We start from the raw sequence: 17,791 nt of genomic DNA on the forward strand, positions 1-17,791 counted from the left end.
AATGGGCAGAGGCCACTTATTTCCCACGTCAGCCCTCAAACAAGGGCTTAAGTAATGCCGAGGCACTGCGTGCTGCCCCCTCTGCAGACGGATATAGCGCATCTGGTTTGCACTGTGTTGACTATTCACTATGAATTCTGCTTTTGTCCTCTGCTGGGATGAGTCAGGTAACTAAGCAACACAGCGCTAGTCACAAATTCCACAAACAGGACAGTCCAGTAGGAAATGTTGCTCTTCGTGAGTATTCCTGCTGGTGAAGATGAAGTGCTTGAACTTTCCTGGAAAGTGAACTTGAAAGGTTTGCAGTGCTATAGAGTCACAGATTTCCAGGCCAGAAGAGATCACTGTGATCACCTACTCTGACTTCCTGCATAACACAGGCGAAAGGTTTCGCCCTCTATTTCCTGCATCAGACCCACGTCTTGTCATTGATCCACTGCGTACTCTTTAGAAAGCCATCCGTTCTTGATGTAAAGACATCGAGTGATGATGGGGACTTCACCACATCCCTGGGCAAGTTGTTCCACCAGTTAATTACCCTCGCTGTTAAAAATATGTCTTATTTAGAGCACATGGTGGTATATTTTGACTTAAATCCAAATCGAAATTAGTTTTTGCGTTGGAGAGAATATTTGTGGACAGATTTTTCCCACCTTCTCCTCAGCTTTGTGTGTTGATTGTTCTAACACCTCAGATAAGCTTCTCTGAGGTTTCCTCTCTCCACATTCTCTGTGCAGCATAATTATTGCTACTACGATCGGCAGGGCCGGCTCCAGGCACCAGCTTGCCAAGCAGGTGCTTGGGGCGGTCACTTCGGAGAGGGGCGGCACGTCCAGCTGTTCGGCGGCAATTCGGCGGACGGTCCCTCACTCCTGCTCGGAGCGAAGGATCTCCCGCCGAATTGCCGCCGCAGATCGCTATTGCGGCCTTTTATTTGTTTGTTTGTTTGTTTGTTTTTTGTTTGGCTGCTTGAGGCAGCCAAAACCGTGGAGCCGGCCCTGACGATCGGTGAAGCATGCCGAGCGCTCTACCCAACTGGCACAAACTTACACAGAGAAATATCTGGAGCTGTTGGCTATCCCAGACCAGTATGTTAAAGGAAAAGGTTTCAGGTGTGGGTACAGTGGGGGGAGGCATGAAAATATGCACATGCTCACTGGACCTGAAAACCTGCCCACGTGTGCATAGTGAAACCTGCAAATGACCCCATAGGTGCAGGTCGGGGAATGGCCTGCCTGGCCACCCATTGACATTTGCTCTTCCCTGAGCTACAAAAACTGAGCAGGGCTTTGCGGGAATTTTGTCCCCTGAACATCAACAGTAGATGGAGACATGGACAACTGCCTTTGTCCTGTATCCTTTTTAAGGGGCCATCAAGTATTGATTGGTGTGATTCTGATCTCACTTGCATGGATGTAAGTCCAAGAGAACCCCAGTGACTTCAGTGGAGTAGCTCTGGATAATTGAAAATAAAATCCAGCCTGCTATCTCTGACAGTCATTTGAAGGAGATCAGCAGATGGGGCTGCCTGGATGGATATCCAAAAAACCTACCACTCGCTGTTCCAGATAGCACTGTTGTCAGCACCCTCAGCACAGGGACACATACTCCAAAGAAAGACTCAGCACCCTCTCCTGCCTGTATTCCCTCAGGCTTCACATCAGTCCTAGAGAGGGGCCTAAACTGCTAAAATGTAACCCCAGAGGTGAGCACAAGATGGGCTGTTATTTTAGAAGATCTGCTGTAGTTCAAACAGGCATTAATGCTGGGAAGCATTATGGCCTCTGTCATGCAGGTCAGGCTAGATGATCAATATGGTCTCTTCTGAACCTATGAACTGCCCCAGACTGAGGGCTAGGTAGTGACTTGGTTCATGTGCCCGCAGCAAGGGATATGGCAGAGCACAACCCCCACTTACACACCCGCATGGGCTACCCAGACCTTGCTTCCAAGACACACAAACCCCAGCTACTCCCCACTGGCACAAATGGGTGAGGAGTGGGCGGAGACAAGGCTCCACGCCTTCCACTTCCCAGGCACAGATGAGCTGGTGTGAAACGGTGTTGTGATTTGTTACTGGCCTAAGTCAACAGCAAATCGCTGCTGCCCCAGAGCCAATGGGGAAGCAATTCCTCCTGGGACGGTGCCCCTGACGCACCACTTTGTGCTCAGAGCTGTGTTGAAAAAGGCAGAATCTTTCCCCAAGTTTGGATTGCAGTCAGCACTGGGGTTTTGCTCTGGGCATGTCTCTGGTATTGGTGGCATTGCAAAGAGGAGAGAGAGAGCGAGATTTCAGTGCACGTGGCAATAATGAAATCCAGGCACATACCAACAACACAAGAAGAGATCCCCTTAAATAAACTCTGAATTAAGGGTAGCAGATGTTCAATCAAGCTAAATATTTTAACTCTTTCCAATGAAGTCAATTTCACAACAGCAATTTGTAAATTGCTGTAATTAACAAGCATCCACAATATGTGTCTGTGCGTGGCTGGGAAAGGTGCTTTCTCCGGAGCAGCAGGGTGTGCAGAATTAAAAGGCTGCGACTGATTTGTCTAGAGGGGAGGATTCTCTCCTGCTGGGGCTCCTACATGAAATGTCCAGTCACTCAGAGGGAAAGATCATCAAGTCGGAAGACGTGTCAGGGCCAGGTATTTTATGGCCTCATCCTGAAGCAATGCTCTGATAATAGTGATTTCTGCTAGGAGGCCAGGCCCCTTTCTGAGAGCAGCTCTGGCTTCAGAGGGGAAAACCCTGGAGGATTTCTCCTTCATTCCACCAAGCAGAGATTCAGCGCCATGTCGGAGCTTATCTGAGGCCTCCCAATGGGCTCTTACAAGCATTTAAGTCCCACAGGTTGGTAGAGTAGTGAAGTCAGGCTGGGCTTGTGCAGAAGCACTGGATGGTACCTGGAGGAAGGTGCTTTTGCTACTTGTTTTGGTTTAACACCACAGGGAAAGGCAGCCCTTGCAGGGGCATTCTCTGAGTCACAGGTTTCCTGTTTCCGTTCAGCACATAGGAAGGCTGAATTGAATAGTCCAATGGGAGTGATGGTGTCACCCTCTGCTAACACCACTGTTTAAGGGATAATGTTCCAAATGGAGGAGGAATAAATGGCTTTGATGGGTGTTTGAGAACCAACTGCAAAAGCTGCGTGTTCCAAGCCTGCTGCAGCTCAATGGGTGTTATCTCTATTGTACGATGAGTTAAAACAGGGGTCTCAAACACGCGGCCCGGGGGGTTGTTTTCTGCGGCCCGCAAGCTCCTTGTGGCCCCCCCCCAGCGTTTACCTAGAGCGGCTCCAGCCCGACGCGCACTGGGGGAAGGGCAGACTCCCTGCCTGCCCTGCCCCCGCGCCGCTCCGGGAAGCGGCCGGAACGTGGGGAAGAGGGGCACAGGGGTCTGTGTGTTGCTCTTGCTTCAGGCAGCGCCCCCAACAGCTCCCATTGGCTGCGGTTCCCCATTCCCGGAGCCTGCCCCCCGAACCTCTCCTGCAGCCAAACCCCCTGCCCTGAGCCCCCGCCACACCCCACAGCCCTCCTGCACCTCCTGGGAACAGAAAGGGGGCAGAGTTGGGGTGGGGATTTCAGGGAAGGGGTTGGAATGGGGGCGGGGCCGAGGGCACTGGGGGGAGGTGTCAGTAATGTGGCCCTCGGGCCAATGTACTAGTCCTCATGTGGCCCTCGTGGTCATTTGAGTTTGAGACCCCCTGAGTTAAAAGAAGATAGGGACAATCAATCCCAGCATCCTCTCTGTCTGCCTCTGCCAGCCAAACCAACCAAACTCTATGCATCAGAGCCGGGCAAAACATCTTTTTCTTGAATGTTTGCCCAGATTAAAGGCTGAATTCCCTTTCTCCATATCTAGTCCCCTTTTGAGTTTGCTCTCTTGGTGAAATTCCCCTCTGTGCAAAATATGAGCACAAAGTCTCTGATCTAGTGGTAAAAGCCGTGGAATGGAAATCAGAACTCCGGGAGAGAGAGACCTGTGAGAATAGTGGATTTTTCAGTTTGCTGGTAATTCTGAAAAATGAGGAAAAAAATTGAACCGAACATAAATGGTTTTGAAATTTTCAGTGAATCAAAAAGTTTAAAAAAGAGAGAGAGAGAGAAATCATTCTGGGTCGAATGAAATCCTGAAGTGAAATGTTTCATTTCTACATCAAGCGTTATTTTAAAATGTGTCTGAACGCATTAAAAGAAATTTGATGAAAATTTCAGAACAAAAAGTCGTTTCAATCCAAAAAATCAAAACATTTCATTTTGAAAATGTTGAAACAAAATCATAAGACTTTTTGAATGTTGGGTTTTTTTTTCTGAACCCAAACCAGTCAGTGAAACCGGCACAAATACACAAAGCATTTTGGTGTCCCCAAATCTGCATTTTTTTACTGAAAAAAAGTTTTGTCTAAAAAATGTCACTTAACTCTACTCCTGGAGTCTAGTCCCAGGTCAGTCACAGCCTGACCTCCTGCTGTGGGCTGGTCACCTCAGTGGTCTGTGCCTTAATATAGAAATCTGTAATAGGGGGGTGATTATGCCTCTGTACTAAGTAAGGGCAAATACTATTATTATACATTAAGCTGCTGGCTATGAGAAGTCATTAGTTCCCTTGCAATCCTGTAATGTCCTCTGCCCTCATGTACTGTACACAGATGTTACAACTGTGAACTGTCCTGTAGCACAGCTCTGAAAAACACACGCAAAAGGAGCATTGTGTATGTTCGCCTCAGTCTTTTCTTCATACCTCCAGCTACTAGAGGGCAGTGGCATGCATAACTCAGCCTGCATACAAGTTACTGTGCACGTTTGAAGGACCTTTCAGAACAAAAAGTCATTTCAATCCAAACAATCAACACATTTCATTTTGAAAATGCTGACACAAAACACTGAGACTTGTTCTGAATGGGTGGGTTTTTCCCCTCCAACCCAAACCAGCGAGTGACACTGGTACAAAAAGTATCGAGGTGACTAGCATACCTTTGCCTTTCCAATGTGCGTGAGAAGCGAATCCGATGTGGCCGCCATATTTGCGATTGAATTCAGCCATCAGGGCTTTGTATGGGTTCCGGATGAGCAGTATGGCTGAATCAAAGGCCTCGATCTCCTTCTGGCCACTTTCGTGGGTTTTGATGCAGATCGTCCTTCCACTTCGCCAGTGATCCCTTTCACCTTTGAACCCTTCCCAGAAAAATAAACAGACACAGAAGAATAAGGAAATGCAAAAATAATAATAAAAAAAAAGACCAAAGAAAAGAAAACAGCAAGCAGGGAGAAATCAGACTGCAAAATATATTTGGATGAAAGCAGCTGGCAATTTAAAATATATCTGCATCCTCGTTCCAGATGGAAATAATTTATTTGCTTGGATTCTGAGCAATTCATGTTTTACTTAGCACAGTGCCTGGTTACCCAGTGCAATGATCCGGTGGCTCAGTACACAACCTCAGCTTCAGTCCTAGTGACAGTGGTCAGAGAGTGGAGCCTAATGGTCACAGAAGGGGACGGGGAGTCAGGAATCCAGGTTTTATTCCCAACTGTTTTGGATAAATCACTTTGGGCCAAATTGAGCTCTTGTAGCGACGTAAATCAAGAGTAACTCCCCTGGAATCTCTGGAGCTGGGCAAATTGAGTGACCAGTCTCTCCGTGCCTGAGCCTCTCCCATCTGTGAAATGGGATGATGATGCCTGTACTTTACTAGACGGCACAAGGCGTTGTGAGATTTAGGTTATTGACGCTTATAAAGCCCTTGGAGATCCCCATGAGGCAGGTGCTGTAGAAGTGCCAAGTGTCTCTAATGACAGCAGCCCTGGAGGGACTGTGGTGCGTTGTCCCCAGCTGCCCCACTCTGCGTCGGTCTCAGCCTGTGAGCGCCGGGGTCCCACAGCTCGCTGACGTGAAAGCATGGGGCGGCAGTGGCCGTGTTCTCAGGGCATTCCCGGGGGCTTCATGGGAACATGCTGCCCATGTCTGGATTAGCCGAGGCCAGTTGTTGGAGGCGTGCTAGGCAAAGGGCCAGCTGAGGAGGTGAACTGTCCCTCTAACTCGCCTCGCCCAGGGCTGAACCCGTGCACACCACAGGTCTTTGCATCCTGTGCACAGGTACACACCAGGTGGTTTGGTGCCAAGGATTCTCCGGTGCCTCTGGCTTTGTGCCGGTGCAGTGAATTTCACCCCTTGTCAGCAGAGCTGTCTGCAAACAGACTGATTTCCCAAACCTCAGCTTTCCTTGAGGCCCCAGTGGCAAACACGCTGGCATTCACGAGCCTTCGCGGGCTATTTACGGCATTAACCGACATACCTGAGCCCTGGTCTGAATCGGAGGGTCAAGAGCACTTTTTTTTAATATAATCTTCCTGGCCGTGGTGTTTACACTCGCCCTGTAACTCGGCGGTGACTCGTAACGTGAGAAATGACACTTGACAGCCTGTTATGGGAGCGCTCAGAGTGCCCATTAATGTCACCGGCCTCTGCTGTTGTCTGTAAATTGGTTTCACTCGTCCGACTTTTAAAGCTGTTTGTTTATATAGATCAAAAATTCAGCTCGACCATGTCCCCTGTGCACAGCCAATGAGGCACCACCTGTGTTCAATCAGGGGCCGGGTGGGATTTATAATATTCCCCCCCCCCCATATCTCTGACTGAAGATCTCAACCCTGCACGCTGAGGAGAGCAAAGGCACGCTCACAGGCCGGCTGGTCGAACTCCTGTTTGGCCAAGCCTAGAGGTGGCCATCGTGACACTACCCCTGGGGAGTCCAGCGCTGAAATCCATCCCCGGGCAGCAGACCGACATGAGGCTCCTGCACCGCTTACTTTAGCCTGGTTTGGGGGCGTTAAGCACTGTAAAAGTGTTAGTCTGGTTCTCTGCACAGGCCTCAGTTTTACCCATGGCCCATACAATGTCTGGCTGGGGCTTTCGCCCAACACCACGTCGCCCAACACCTGGCATCTGTTACTGATCCAAGGTGACTCGGCACAGCTCCTATAAGGAATAATTTGTCTTAAATACACTTGAAGGGAGCAGATGTCTCCGGGCATTGGGGATAGGCTACCGCTCTCCAGCTCCAGGTTGTGAGCCTGATCCTGGCAGAGTCATTATACTGCCTATGGGAGGAGAGTCACTGGAGCCAGTCCACTTCCTGCTGGCCAGGTGTCCAGAGCAGAACTGGTGCTAACTACAGTCTGGGTAGGGCAGGAGTGCTTGGGAGTTCCTGCGGAGTAGAAGCAACGGCCCAATGTGTGGTTGCCGAAATCACTTTGCTGTGCATCCCGTGCCATTTCCTACGGCTAAGATTACAATAGCAAAAACCACCAGCAAACTCATTTTGGGAAGACACAGGTTTCCCTCTCCCCGCTGCTCCGAACTCGACGTATTTTGCTGCTGAGCGCACAGGGCTGCGGCCTCACTTTCTTAGTTCACCAGCTGCAAATCCAACTGAGCAGCCAACCAGCTTGCACTCAACATGCTGAATAGCCTCATCTCAATGACCCGCGGGCCTAGCGGTATGAAAAATACACACACCACGTCTAAATAAACAAAACAAAAAAACATGTCAGCAGATGATTCAAGCCAGGGGGGAGACAGAGGATGTAAGTAGATGTATTACATCAATTATAGATGTGTCATTTGCTTTCCTCCGTCAGGCTGTACAACATAGCTACATGGTAGCTCATCTACTAGTTGCTTGGATACATTCTAGCCCAGTCAGATGAGTAGAAAGCCCAGAATAAACATAAAATACTCTTTGATTTTTAGCCAGCAGAACAAAATGTTTTGTATCATTAGTGCGTAGATTTTGTTGTGTGTGTTTTGTTTGTTTTTTAAACTCAGTGGGATAAAGACGTTTAAATAAATTGCTCTAATGGACAAACATCCTCAAGAACCATTGTGCAAAGGAGAACGAGGGAATGGGCATTGGTTGATATAAGTGAATGTGTCGAGTGCCTGTCTGGAAACTCTATCATGCTGTATCAGCTACAACTATTGCAATGCCATGTCAAATGGGTTCCATAGAATTAAACTGAGCCCAGCGTTTCGATACTGAAATCGTAGAGAATCTTGGAATGTATTTGAAATAGACTTCTCATGGACTTGCTTTGAGCAAGGATTGGTAAGGTAAAGCCTACCAGGGAAACATGGTCTCCTCTAATCCTGGGAGTGACCAGTTCTAGGCATGAGACTAGACTCCCTGTAGTTACAGGTTTAATTCCCCACAGGGTCAGCTTAGCCAGTCATCCTTCAGAGGCACATAAACTGAGTGCCATGCCGTTTGCACACATACTTGAGGAATAATTTATTCATTGACTATTTTACTCACCAAAAAAAAGTTCTTAAAATTATTCACCCGGTTCTAGTGGCAAACACAGCTTAATCAAATTTCACATATGTATTCAAATGACTATCTATGATAACCATTTGCACTGTTAGGCCAGCTCCGGTACAGATAGCATAAGGAGGAGAGATTTTGTCTGAGAGTTTGTTAAAAAAAGAAAAGAAAAGAAAATGTTGGGATCTATAAATAAAGGTATTGAAAATAAATATAAAATATGATCATCATTATTCCTCTTATCACAAGACTGAATGCTATTGAAAGACCATTTCTTGAGCACTAATCTAGATTGTAAACTCTCTGGGGCTTTCTAGTCGGTGTTTGTAGAGCAAAATGGTGTCCTCAGAGTCAGGGCCGGCTCCAGGCACCAGCCTGGCAAGCAGGTGCTTGGGGCGGCCACTCCGGAGAGGGGCGGCACGTCCAGCTATTTGGTGGCAATTTGGCGGACGGTCCCTCACTCCCGCTCGGAGCGAAGGACCTCCCGCCGAATTGTCGCCGCAGATCGCGATCACGTTTTTTTTTTTTGGCTGCTTGGGGCGGCCAAAACCCTGGAGCCGGCCCTGCTCAGAGTAGCACATTCTGTGGAGCAAAATGGCGTCCTCAGCACAGTGTGACCTAGTACATACGGTGCATATGAGATTACGCTGCCTGCAGGACGCCATTTTAAAATGGCATCCTCCATGCTGTCTGGGAGGCAAAACATGGGAAACAATACATCTGAAAATGGCATCATGCAGGGGGAAAGTTTGGGAACTGCATGCAATGGGGCCCTGGACCCTGGCTGGGGCTCCACAGCACTACTGCAATACAAAGAATAAATAATAATAATTAAATTTTCTTCTGGAGCTTCATTAGAACATAAAAATTACCAGACTAGATCAGGCTAGTGGTCCATTAAGTCCAGTATCCTGTTAGCCACACTGATCAGCAATACCTGCTTTAGATGCAGGTGCAAGAAATTCTGCAGAAGGAACTGACCAAATAACCTTTTCACAGAGAAGTTTCTTCCTGACACCCATGAGAGGTTGTCTTATGCCCTGGAGCATGAGGGTTTATAACCCTTCCAAAAGTCTTCTTTTGTAACAAATAACCGTATTATTTCACTTTGGATACTACTGTTAGCCATATAAATGACCGGGCCTTCAATGAATTCTACTAATGTCTTTGACTCAATTATATCTTATGGCAAAAAGTTCCACGGCTAATTGCATAAGTGCATGAAAACTGTTCTTCCTTGTGTTGCCCTCACTGTGTTCTATGGCTTGTCCCATAAGCTATTGCTCCGTCCATTTCAGACCTTCCCTGCGCTGAGCACGGTAGTAGCTCTTTATAGCTCTAGCCAAGTCAGACTGTCATCTTTTACATCCTCAGGGCAGCGTTGCTATTGTCCCTCCGGGGGCTTTAGAGGCAGAGTGAGGGAAGAACTCTTTCCCTGTAAAATATTAACTCAGTAAATAATTTCTCCATGTCTACAGGAACAAAAGATGGATATCCGCAAAATCATTACGCCCAAGGAGAAACATGCTTTGTGAGTCAACCAGCAGCAGTGAGCAGACTGGCAGTCTTAACGTTTTTCTGTTAAGCCATCCTGCATGCCCTAAGCAATAACATTTGCTCTGAAACAGTCTAATTTGTAACCGAAAGATTGGCCTCTCCCATCATAGGGTGAGGGGATTTACTGCATTTCGAAAGCAGATAGATTCTTATTTGGAGAGTGAGCGCTGTTGTGGAACAGGGAGAGCCGGGCCTGACAAAAAGCAAAGTGATCTGACTCCACACTCACATCTCAGTCTGAACCAAAACATTTTTTTGCAATGGGGGAGGTGAGTGGATAACTTGTTCTCAAACGGCTTGCTCTTTTCACGATTTCCCAGGTTACGAGCAGGATGAGAAACAGAAAGAGAACGAATGGGGCTGGTTAAATTATCCAGCGTGAGTGATATTCAAAAGGAACTGACCCCCTCTCTCTGTTTGCAAATCATCCATGAGCCCGTCGACGGTTTTCAAATGCAAACATTATTCTTTGTGATTTGTATTCCTGTAGGAGCCCCAGCCAGCGACGTTATTCATTATTTATTTGGTTTTTTGGTGTAGCTGAGCGGCCCAAATCCAAGGCCCCGTTATTCTAGGTGCTATCTAAACACACAGTCAGAGTCCTGAAGAGCCTGCCGTCTAAACAGACGAGATCAAGAAAGCAACCTAAAGAAAGGAAATATTATTATCCCTGTTTTACAAAGGGGAACTGAGGTCCAGAGAACTTAAAGTCACGATTCAGTGGAGAACTTTAGCACGTGTTTAATCTGAAGCATGTGCTTATGTTCCTCTCTGTTCTGCAGAGCTCATAAAGGATCCTGGGGGACTGTCCATCACTGGTAATTTTTAAATCAAGATGGGCTGTTTCCTAGACGATCTGCTCTAGGGATTATTGTGGGGCAGTTCTCTGGCCAGTGTTATCCAGGAGGGCAGGCTACATGCTCACCGTGGTCCCTTCTGGCTTTGGAATCGTTGCCGCTATGTATCAAGCACGTGTTTAGCTTCAAGCACATGCTTAAATGCCACTAAAAAGGACAAGCGCTTGGCCCTTTCTTAAAATCACCAGTAGTGTGGTGCTCAAAACCACTTGTCCCGTCAGAAAGTCCTGCCCGTGGTGGCTCCAGGTGGAATGGGCTTAGGTGTGGATTGTGCAGGGCTGCTACAGTCTCTCTCGAGGTGTTACCGTACCAGGAGAGGTGAATCAACTTGATGCTGTTCAATTTTATCAGGCTGCGGTCCTACTAGCCACAGGGAGGCTCCATTGGGTGACCCCCAGATTGCCTCTGTTTTGGCCCTTCTCACTAGGGGTCTGTGATGTTTTTGGTTAGCAATTTGGGCACCCTGGAGCAAGACTGTCAAATCCACGAAAGCCAACCCTTTCTAGTCCCTCTACCCGACTGTTAATGCAGGACATCAGCGTTTTACAGTCATGACCAGCCAGCGTGCAGCCTTGCTTTGCTGTATCATTAAGTTAACTCTCAGCAGTTTTCCTCTCTGCCTGGGAGATTATCTAAGACTGATTGATGTAACGGTGATTTCTTTGTTATTGTTGCGTTTGGTTGCTGAATTCTTCTTGTGCTCTCTCAGAGGATGGCGATTGTTAACTGCACTGACTTAGTCTCCCATAGAAATTATTTAAAAAAAAATCCCTAATGAAATGTGAGTTTAAAGGCAGATTTGATGGTCTCGGGGTGACCCACAAGAATCCACAATTTAGTACTGACATATTACAAAATGGGTATCATAAACAGGGGACAAGGCAGGGTAGGAATAACAGGGTAAAATACCCAGTTAAGGGTGGGGGAGAGGCGTCCGTTATAAGACCCCAAATAGTTTTTATAATGCAAAACAAAATGGGAGTTTGCCCCCTGGCATTTGGTCCAGCCACTCTGCAGTAGGCTGAGCCTGGAGCTGGTCAAAAATGAGTGGCTTCTTTTCTTTTCTTTTTTTTTTTTTTTGGTGCAAAAATGTGGAATTTGTAAATTTGTGACAAATTCCGAGCCGCTCCAGCCAAGACCTTTTATGGGAAGTTTCAGTCCCCAGCATGGACCACAAGTGACAGCCGCAAAACAAACATGACAATTCTCCATAGAATTTTTCCACGCCAAAGTGAATGTACCGTCCAAGGGCCCAGTCGTGGCATGGCCTCGAACCCCAAGCAACAGGCAGTGTGAGTGACTCAGAATCTGTCTCCCAGGTTCCCACTACTCCCAGGGGGAAGTACCCTGTGCCAGGTCCACACCGGGTGTGGCATGCATCACCCGGGAGGCTGCCATAGCAACTGTAGCTGGTACAATGGGATAGTGGGAGCCAACACGCCGCACGCGCTCCACCCACTTCCCACTTCCTCCTCCCCATTGGTCCCACAGAGACTGTTCTTCCTGCTTCCCACAATCCAAGTAGGTGGTGCAAGGGAGTTACCTCCTTACTCGCTTGGCAGGTCTCGCAAGGCAGCCCACAATCTGGCCCTCAGGAAGGGGCGGGTGGATATACGGGGGGGGGGGGAATTCAGATTGTCCTCAGTTGAGGTAAATGGTGCCATGCCCCACGCAGGGCTCTGTGGAACTGGTACAGTCCGGCCCGCGGGCCGTTTCCGAGGCGGTGATGATAGATGGACCATGCAAATAGAACCGTACAGCAGGTACAGAAAGGAGTGACATGTAACCTCTCAAAGTGTGGAGATCACACCATGAGCCTGGGGCAAGAATTGTCCCAAAGCCTGAAGTCTTTCCTCAGGCAAAATTCCTACTGGAGCCAAAGGAAGTGTTGACTGAATAAGGACTGCTGGGTGTGGGGCCCTTTGAAATGCACCCAGTGAATCCCTAGTAACAAATCTACCAAGATATTGTGATGGCTTGAAAGACTCAAAACTGTGTTTCAGAGCAGTGAGGACAAGAAGGGGAAACAGAATCAGTTGGATATGCTGGTATTTGAACAGGCAGCTACATTTCTCAAGGGCCTTCCACGAACTGCGGTTTTCAGGTTCCTGTTACTTTATGTTTACAGCTATTGCTTCTTCATTGACAACACAAGTCAGCGGCTGTGATGGCTGGCTGGATCCCAGCTCTGCTGTTTGAAATGAGGTACCTTTAGACCAGTGGCTCTTAACCTTTCCAGACTCCTGTGCCCCCTTCAGGAGTCTGATTTGTCTTGTGAACCCCCAAGTTCCACCTCACTTAAAAAACTACTTCCTTAAAAAATCAGACATAAAAATACAAAAGTGTCCCAGCACACTGTTACTGAAAAATGGGTGACTTTCTCATTTGTACCACATAATTATAAAATAAATCAACCAATATAAATATTGTACTTACAGTTCAGTGTATAGTATATAGAGCAGTATAAAGTCATTGTCTGTATGAAAGTTTAGTTTGTACTGACTTCGCTAGTGGTTTTTCTGTAGCCCGTTTTAAAACTAGGCAAATATCTAGATGCGTTGATGTACCCCCCAGGCAGACCTCTGCATACCCCCAGGGGTATGTGTAACCCTGATTGAGAACCACTGCTTTAGACCATCCCTGACATGCGTCAGTTTTGGGGAGAAGGGGTAAATCAGGAGTAATTATATTGACTTAAATGGAATTCTACCCACCTATCTATCAATGAGTTTTCATTGCAGAGCGGAGCATTTGGCCTGTGCACCCTTCGGAGACGCTGACTCCGGGGGTGCCCTGGGGTTGGAGCCCCCACAGGGAAAAAATGGTGGGAGCTGAGTACCCACCAGCAGCCCCTCTATCAGCACCTCCCCCTCCCCCCAGTGTCTCCTGCCTGCCGGCAGGCCCCACCAATCAGCACCTCCCCCTCCCTTCCCATGCCTCCCGCCTGCCACAATCAGCTGTTTCGCGGCATGCAGGAGGCTGGGGGCGGGAGAGGGGAGGAGCGAGGATGCAGCACGCTTGGGGGAGGGAGCGGACCAGGGTGGGAAGAGGGGGGGGGCGGGGGTGAAAACAGGTGGGGTGGGGGAGGGGAAGGGGTGTGGCCTTGAGGCAAGGGGTAGAGTGGGGCGGGGTCTGGGGCAGAGCCGGGGGTCAAGCACAATGGAAAGTCAGCGCTGGTGGCCCCCTTTATGTTCTTTTGCTCATCAATAAAGCACATTTCCTGCCCTAGTCACAGTAGTGTATTTCTAATTCAAATCTCCTCTCCTGCCTTTCTTCTGAAACCCTCAAAGTTGTCCAGTTCCTGAGATCCTCGTTGATAGGCCATCTGAAGTCACCGTGATAGCAAAAATGCTGGTGACGCCTGTGACCTTCCATTTTAAACGTTTCCAATGAGCATTGAATTGTTAAAGCTAAGATTGCAGTAAACCAAGCTTAGTTTTCAGGTCTGAGCCTCCAAGTCAGTTACAGACAATTGAATTCGGTAGAGGACCTTGGATGATACTTTGAATGATAGAACCCCATTTTATTAAGAGGGAAATGATTAGTAAGCAAAGAGGCATGCAATTACCATTTACACTATATATGTCCTGCTAAAACCAGTTCTAACCAAACATAGCCACAACATGGCCCCTGTCCTTGCTAACTTCCATTTTCACATCCGACTGACTCCAACTTCTATTTTGCTCACATTAACAAACTCAAATTCTCATGCTCCTCTATACTTAGGCCAAAGCCTAATTTCTACTTATTTCTTAACCTAGCACATTTTAAAAGCTACAGGCCCCTCTCACCTTTGTTGTAGAGCGATCCATCGAAGTAATAGCTCCCAGTGTAGAAACCCGTAGCTAGCTCGATGAGATGGCGCGCCCAAGTGTTGCCCGCCCCGGGAAAGCTTGCCAGAGCTATAAACTGGTTCGACCGAGCTGGTAAAAACCTTCTATCCATACAACGATTGTCTAGAAAGAGAACAAATGGAAGATGTGTCAAGGCGCAATACATAAGATTCCACCACTGAGATAAGGGGAAGAGAGGTTTTCAGATCTCAGGGGACATACTAACAGAGATGTGGAAATGCTCATTCAGTGAACCTTGTTCATAATGGGCGCCAGGGGAGAGTCTCTTTTGTTGCCCCAGGAGCTGAAGCAGCGTCTGGCTTGTTTTTTTGGCTAAAGCACCAGGTACCATCCAAACTCCCCTCCATTGTGGCCGTCTCAAGGTTTATTGCCATTTTCTGGATCTATAGACAGTGTGTCAAGAAACACTCCTGCTACTTTGCTGCAACCTCCTCAGCCTCGTGTTTGTGGATGATGCATCCCAAACTAAGCACTTTTCCATCAGTCCCTGTGTCCATTGGGGCCTTTTCAGTGACACGGCGACTGTCTTGCCAGTTTCTGGTTCCACTTTGGCAGCAGGGCATATGAACCACATAGCTCCGGCAGTGAGGACAAGAAGGGGAAAGAGAAGGAAAATCAGCTGTACATGCTGGTATTTGAAGAGGTGACTACATTACTTAAGGGCTTTCCATTAACTGTGGTTTTCAGGTCCCTGTTACTTTATGTTTTACAGCGATTGCTTCTTCATTGACAACACAAGTCTGCAGCTGTGATGGCTGCTGGATCCCAACTGTGCTGCTTTGAAATGAGGAACCTTCAGACCATCCCTGACATGCATTGCGGGGGGTTGGATGGGGGAAGGGGGATGGGAAGACTTGCAGGGACCATCACTTGGATGGGTTTCACTATACAATCATGAAAGGAAATGATCATTTCCCACAGGATCCCCCACAGAGTTCAAAGCCTTCATCTAAAGCAAGAATGGCCAACAGGAAGACACACAGATCCACCCCCAAAAGGCAGTCAGTCAGGACACACATGCTGAGTGGCACAAGAATCGTTATGGCCAAGCCAGGCACACACTGACAGTCCCATTTCTTCTGCTACCCGGCTCCGCCATCATACTGCGACCCCTTCTGAAGGCAGATGGACTACAGCAAAGGACACCATGTGTGCTAATAACAGTGCGTATGTCCTTGAGGCAGACCTGGGCTGCAGTTCAAACTTTGGCCCCAATGGCCCTGGGATGTTTAGATCAGGGACTTGGGTTTGGCCCATTATAATGACAGGGGATCTGAGGTGAATTTTTTGGGTACGGAGCTGGACCATCCATTTCAAAGGTGGTTTTGCTTCTAGGACATGTGTGTGTGATAGTCTGAGTGTAATGGTGGATGTATATCTAATGTGTAGGTACTGTGGGTGTGTGCACACAATGTGTGTGTGCATTCATGGTTGAGTGTATACCTTGATGGGTTTGTGCGGGCAGATGCCCAGCACTAGCTTATACCTGGAATAATCATTCCCATTATGGCTGTTCTCTACGGCCTGGTGACTTGGCCCTTGGACTGAAAATCACATCAGGTCCCAAGGCCATTCCCTTCTAGGAAATCATTCTGCAGCTTGGAAGAGAGGCTGGCTGGGCTCCAGCAGTAAACATTGTTAGAGATGGGAAAATCCTCACCACCTTTCATCCTTAGCCTCAGAATGAGTCCCAGTTTAACTTTCCCCTGACATTGCCCCCCAGTATCCCCTTGCTTAGTGGGAGGTTGGGTTTTATTAGAGGGCTGTCCCTGGAGAAAGTGTTAACAGAATATTCCAAGGGACAGAAAGTCGCGCCTAGGATTTCCCCGCTGTTTGGAAGCACACTGGCTCTCCTGTTTTATTCTACTTGTTTCTTTCTTCATCCTAATTGATAAAGATGCAAAACAATATATCACTGGCTCTACTATACAGAAAACGAGTCAACTCCGTATGGCTTGCTGTAGTCTCCTGGAGCAGACAGAAGCAGAACACAGTTAGATGGCTGCATTAGGGGAAAGCCTCACTCACTGTAGAAACACTGAAAAGTGCTAGCCACTAAGATATTCTAACTGGGTACAACTGCTTTACTTCAAAATTCTGCTGCTTTCGAGGACCAGCTGGCCAACTCAGATAGGTGACAGAATCACAAAATGCTCAGGAACTGAACATTGTAGATGTAGGTGGGTGGATCTCCCATCCTGGTACTGACCAGACGTAATGCTGCTTTGCATCGAGATCACTGTGCAAGACGGAACAGTTTAATTTAGGGATGGAAGGATAGCTCAGAGGTCTGAGCATTGGCCTGCTAAACCTAGGGTTGTAAGTTCAATCCTTGAGGGGGCTATTTAAGGGTCTGGGGATTGGTCCTGCTTTGAGCAGGGGGTTGGACTAGATGACCTCCTGAGGTCCCTTTTGACCCAGACATTCTTTGTGTTATTTGTTTTCTGACGGTGATGTTATTGACCTCGCACAGAATTTGGCAGTTCAACCTGCGGGCATTTTGGAGGTAACATGTTCTAAGAGTTCCTCCCCCTGGTTGCTTCTCTCAGAGATGAGTTATTGCTATTGTTGCTATCCCATGTCCTCCTCCGCTCACCAGAGTCGTCAAATAAAATAAAAGGAACAACATTATCCTGGCCAAACATCTCCAATGACTGGATCATGAACGGCAACGCTGAGGAGTTGCAACGTTTGCCTACAGATGGACAGAGGAGTGGCTTTTAAGTGACCATAATAGATTCTCTGCTCCCACCTGCTAGGCTTTCAGCTGCTGAAGTGGGCGCACCATTTTATCTTCCCAGCACTGATCCCCTGTGCTGAATGCAGCTTATCACCTTCCAGAGCTGGGGATACCAGCCCAATACTGCATGTCCAGGACTGGTGTCAATCTTATGTAGAATAATATAGATATATGTATATTTCCTAAGCCGCGTAAGTATAAATGCATCCTGCTCTTTTATGCTGATTAATGCAAAAGCATTTTTCAAATGACCACAGAGAAGAGGAGAACTGGAGGAATACTGAACATTAAATCCCTGTGCATACTTGTTTGACTTTTGAAGCCAATTCTCCTGGGCTGGTTGGCATCTCTTTTCTGTTCCCATCCCAGTGAACACGAATTGCAAGAATGTTGGGCAAAAGAGCGAAGGCTAAAGAGAATTTTACAGATTATTGGACAGTAGGATGGGGAGCAC

At 47.7% G+C, this 17,791-nt stretch overlaps 1 protein-coding gene across 1 annotated transcript in view; it reads right to left on the bottom strand.

The window, feature by feature from the left end:
* The window catches only part of WSCD2 (WSC domain containing 2), a 134,630-nt gene that overhangs the window by 11,303 nt on the left and 105,536 nt on the right, over positions 1-17,791 (bottom strand). Inside the window, exons 7-8 of the mRNA XM_024196260.3 lie at positions 14,535-14,699; positions 4,980-5,180 (exon numbers count right to left, since the gene is read on the bottom strand). Of these exons, the coding sequence (XP_024052028.1) occupies positions 4,980-5,180; positions 14,535-14,699 (366 nt within the window). The remainder of the gene's footprint in view (positions 1-4,979; positions 5,181-14,534; positions 14,700-17,791) is intronic.

Source organism: Terrapene carolina, unplaced genomic scaffold, assembly GCF_002925995.2.
Source record: "Terrapene carolina triunguis isolate 2854851 unplaced genomic scaffold, T_m_triunguis-2.0 Scaffold234, whole genome shotgun sequence".
NCBI lineage: Eukaryota > Metazoa > Chordata > Testudines > Emydidae > Terrapene > Terrapene triunguis.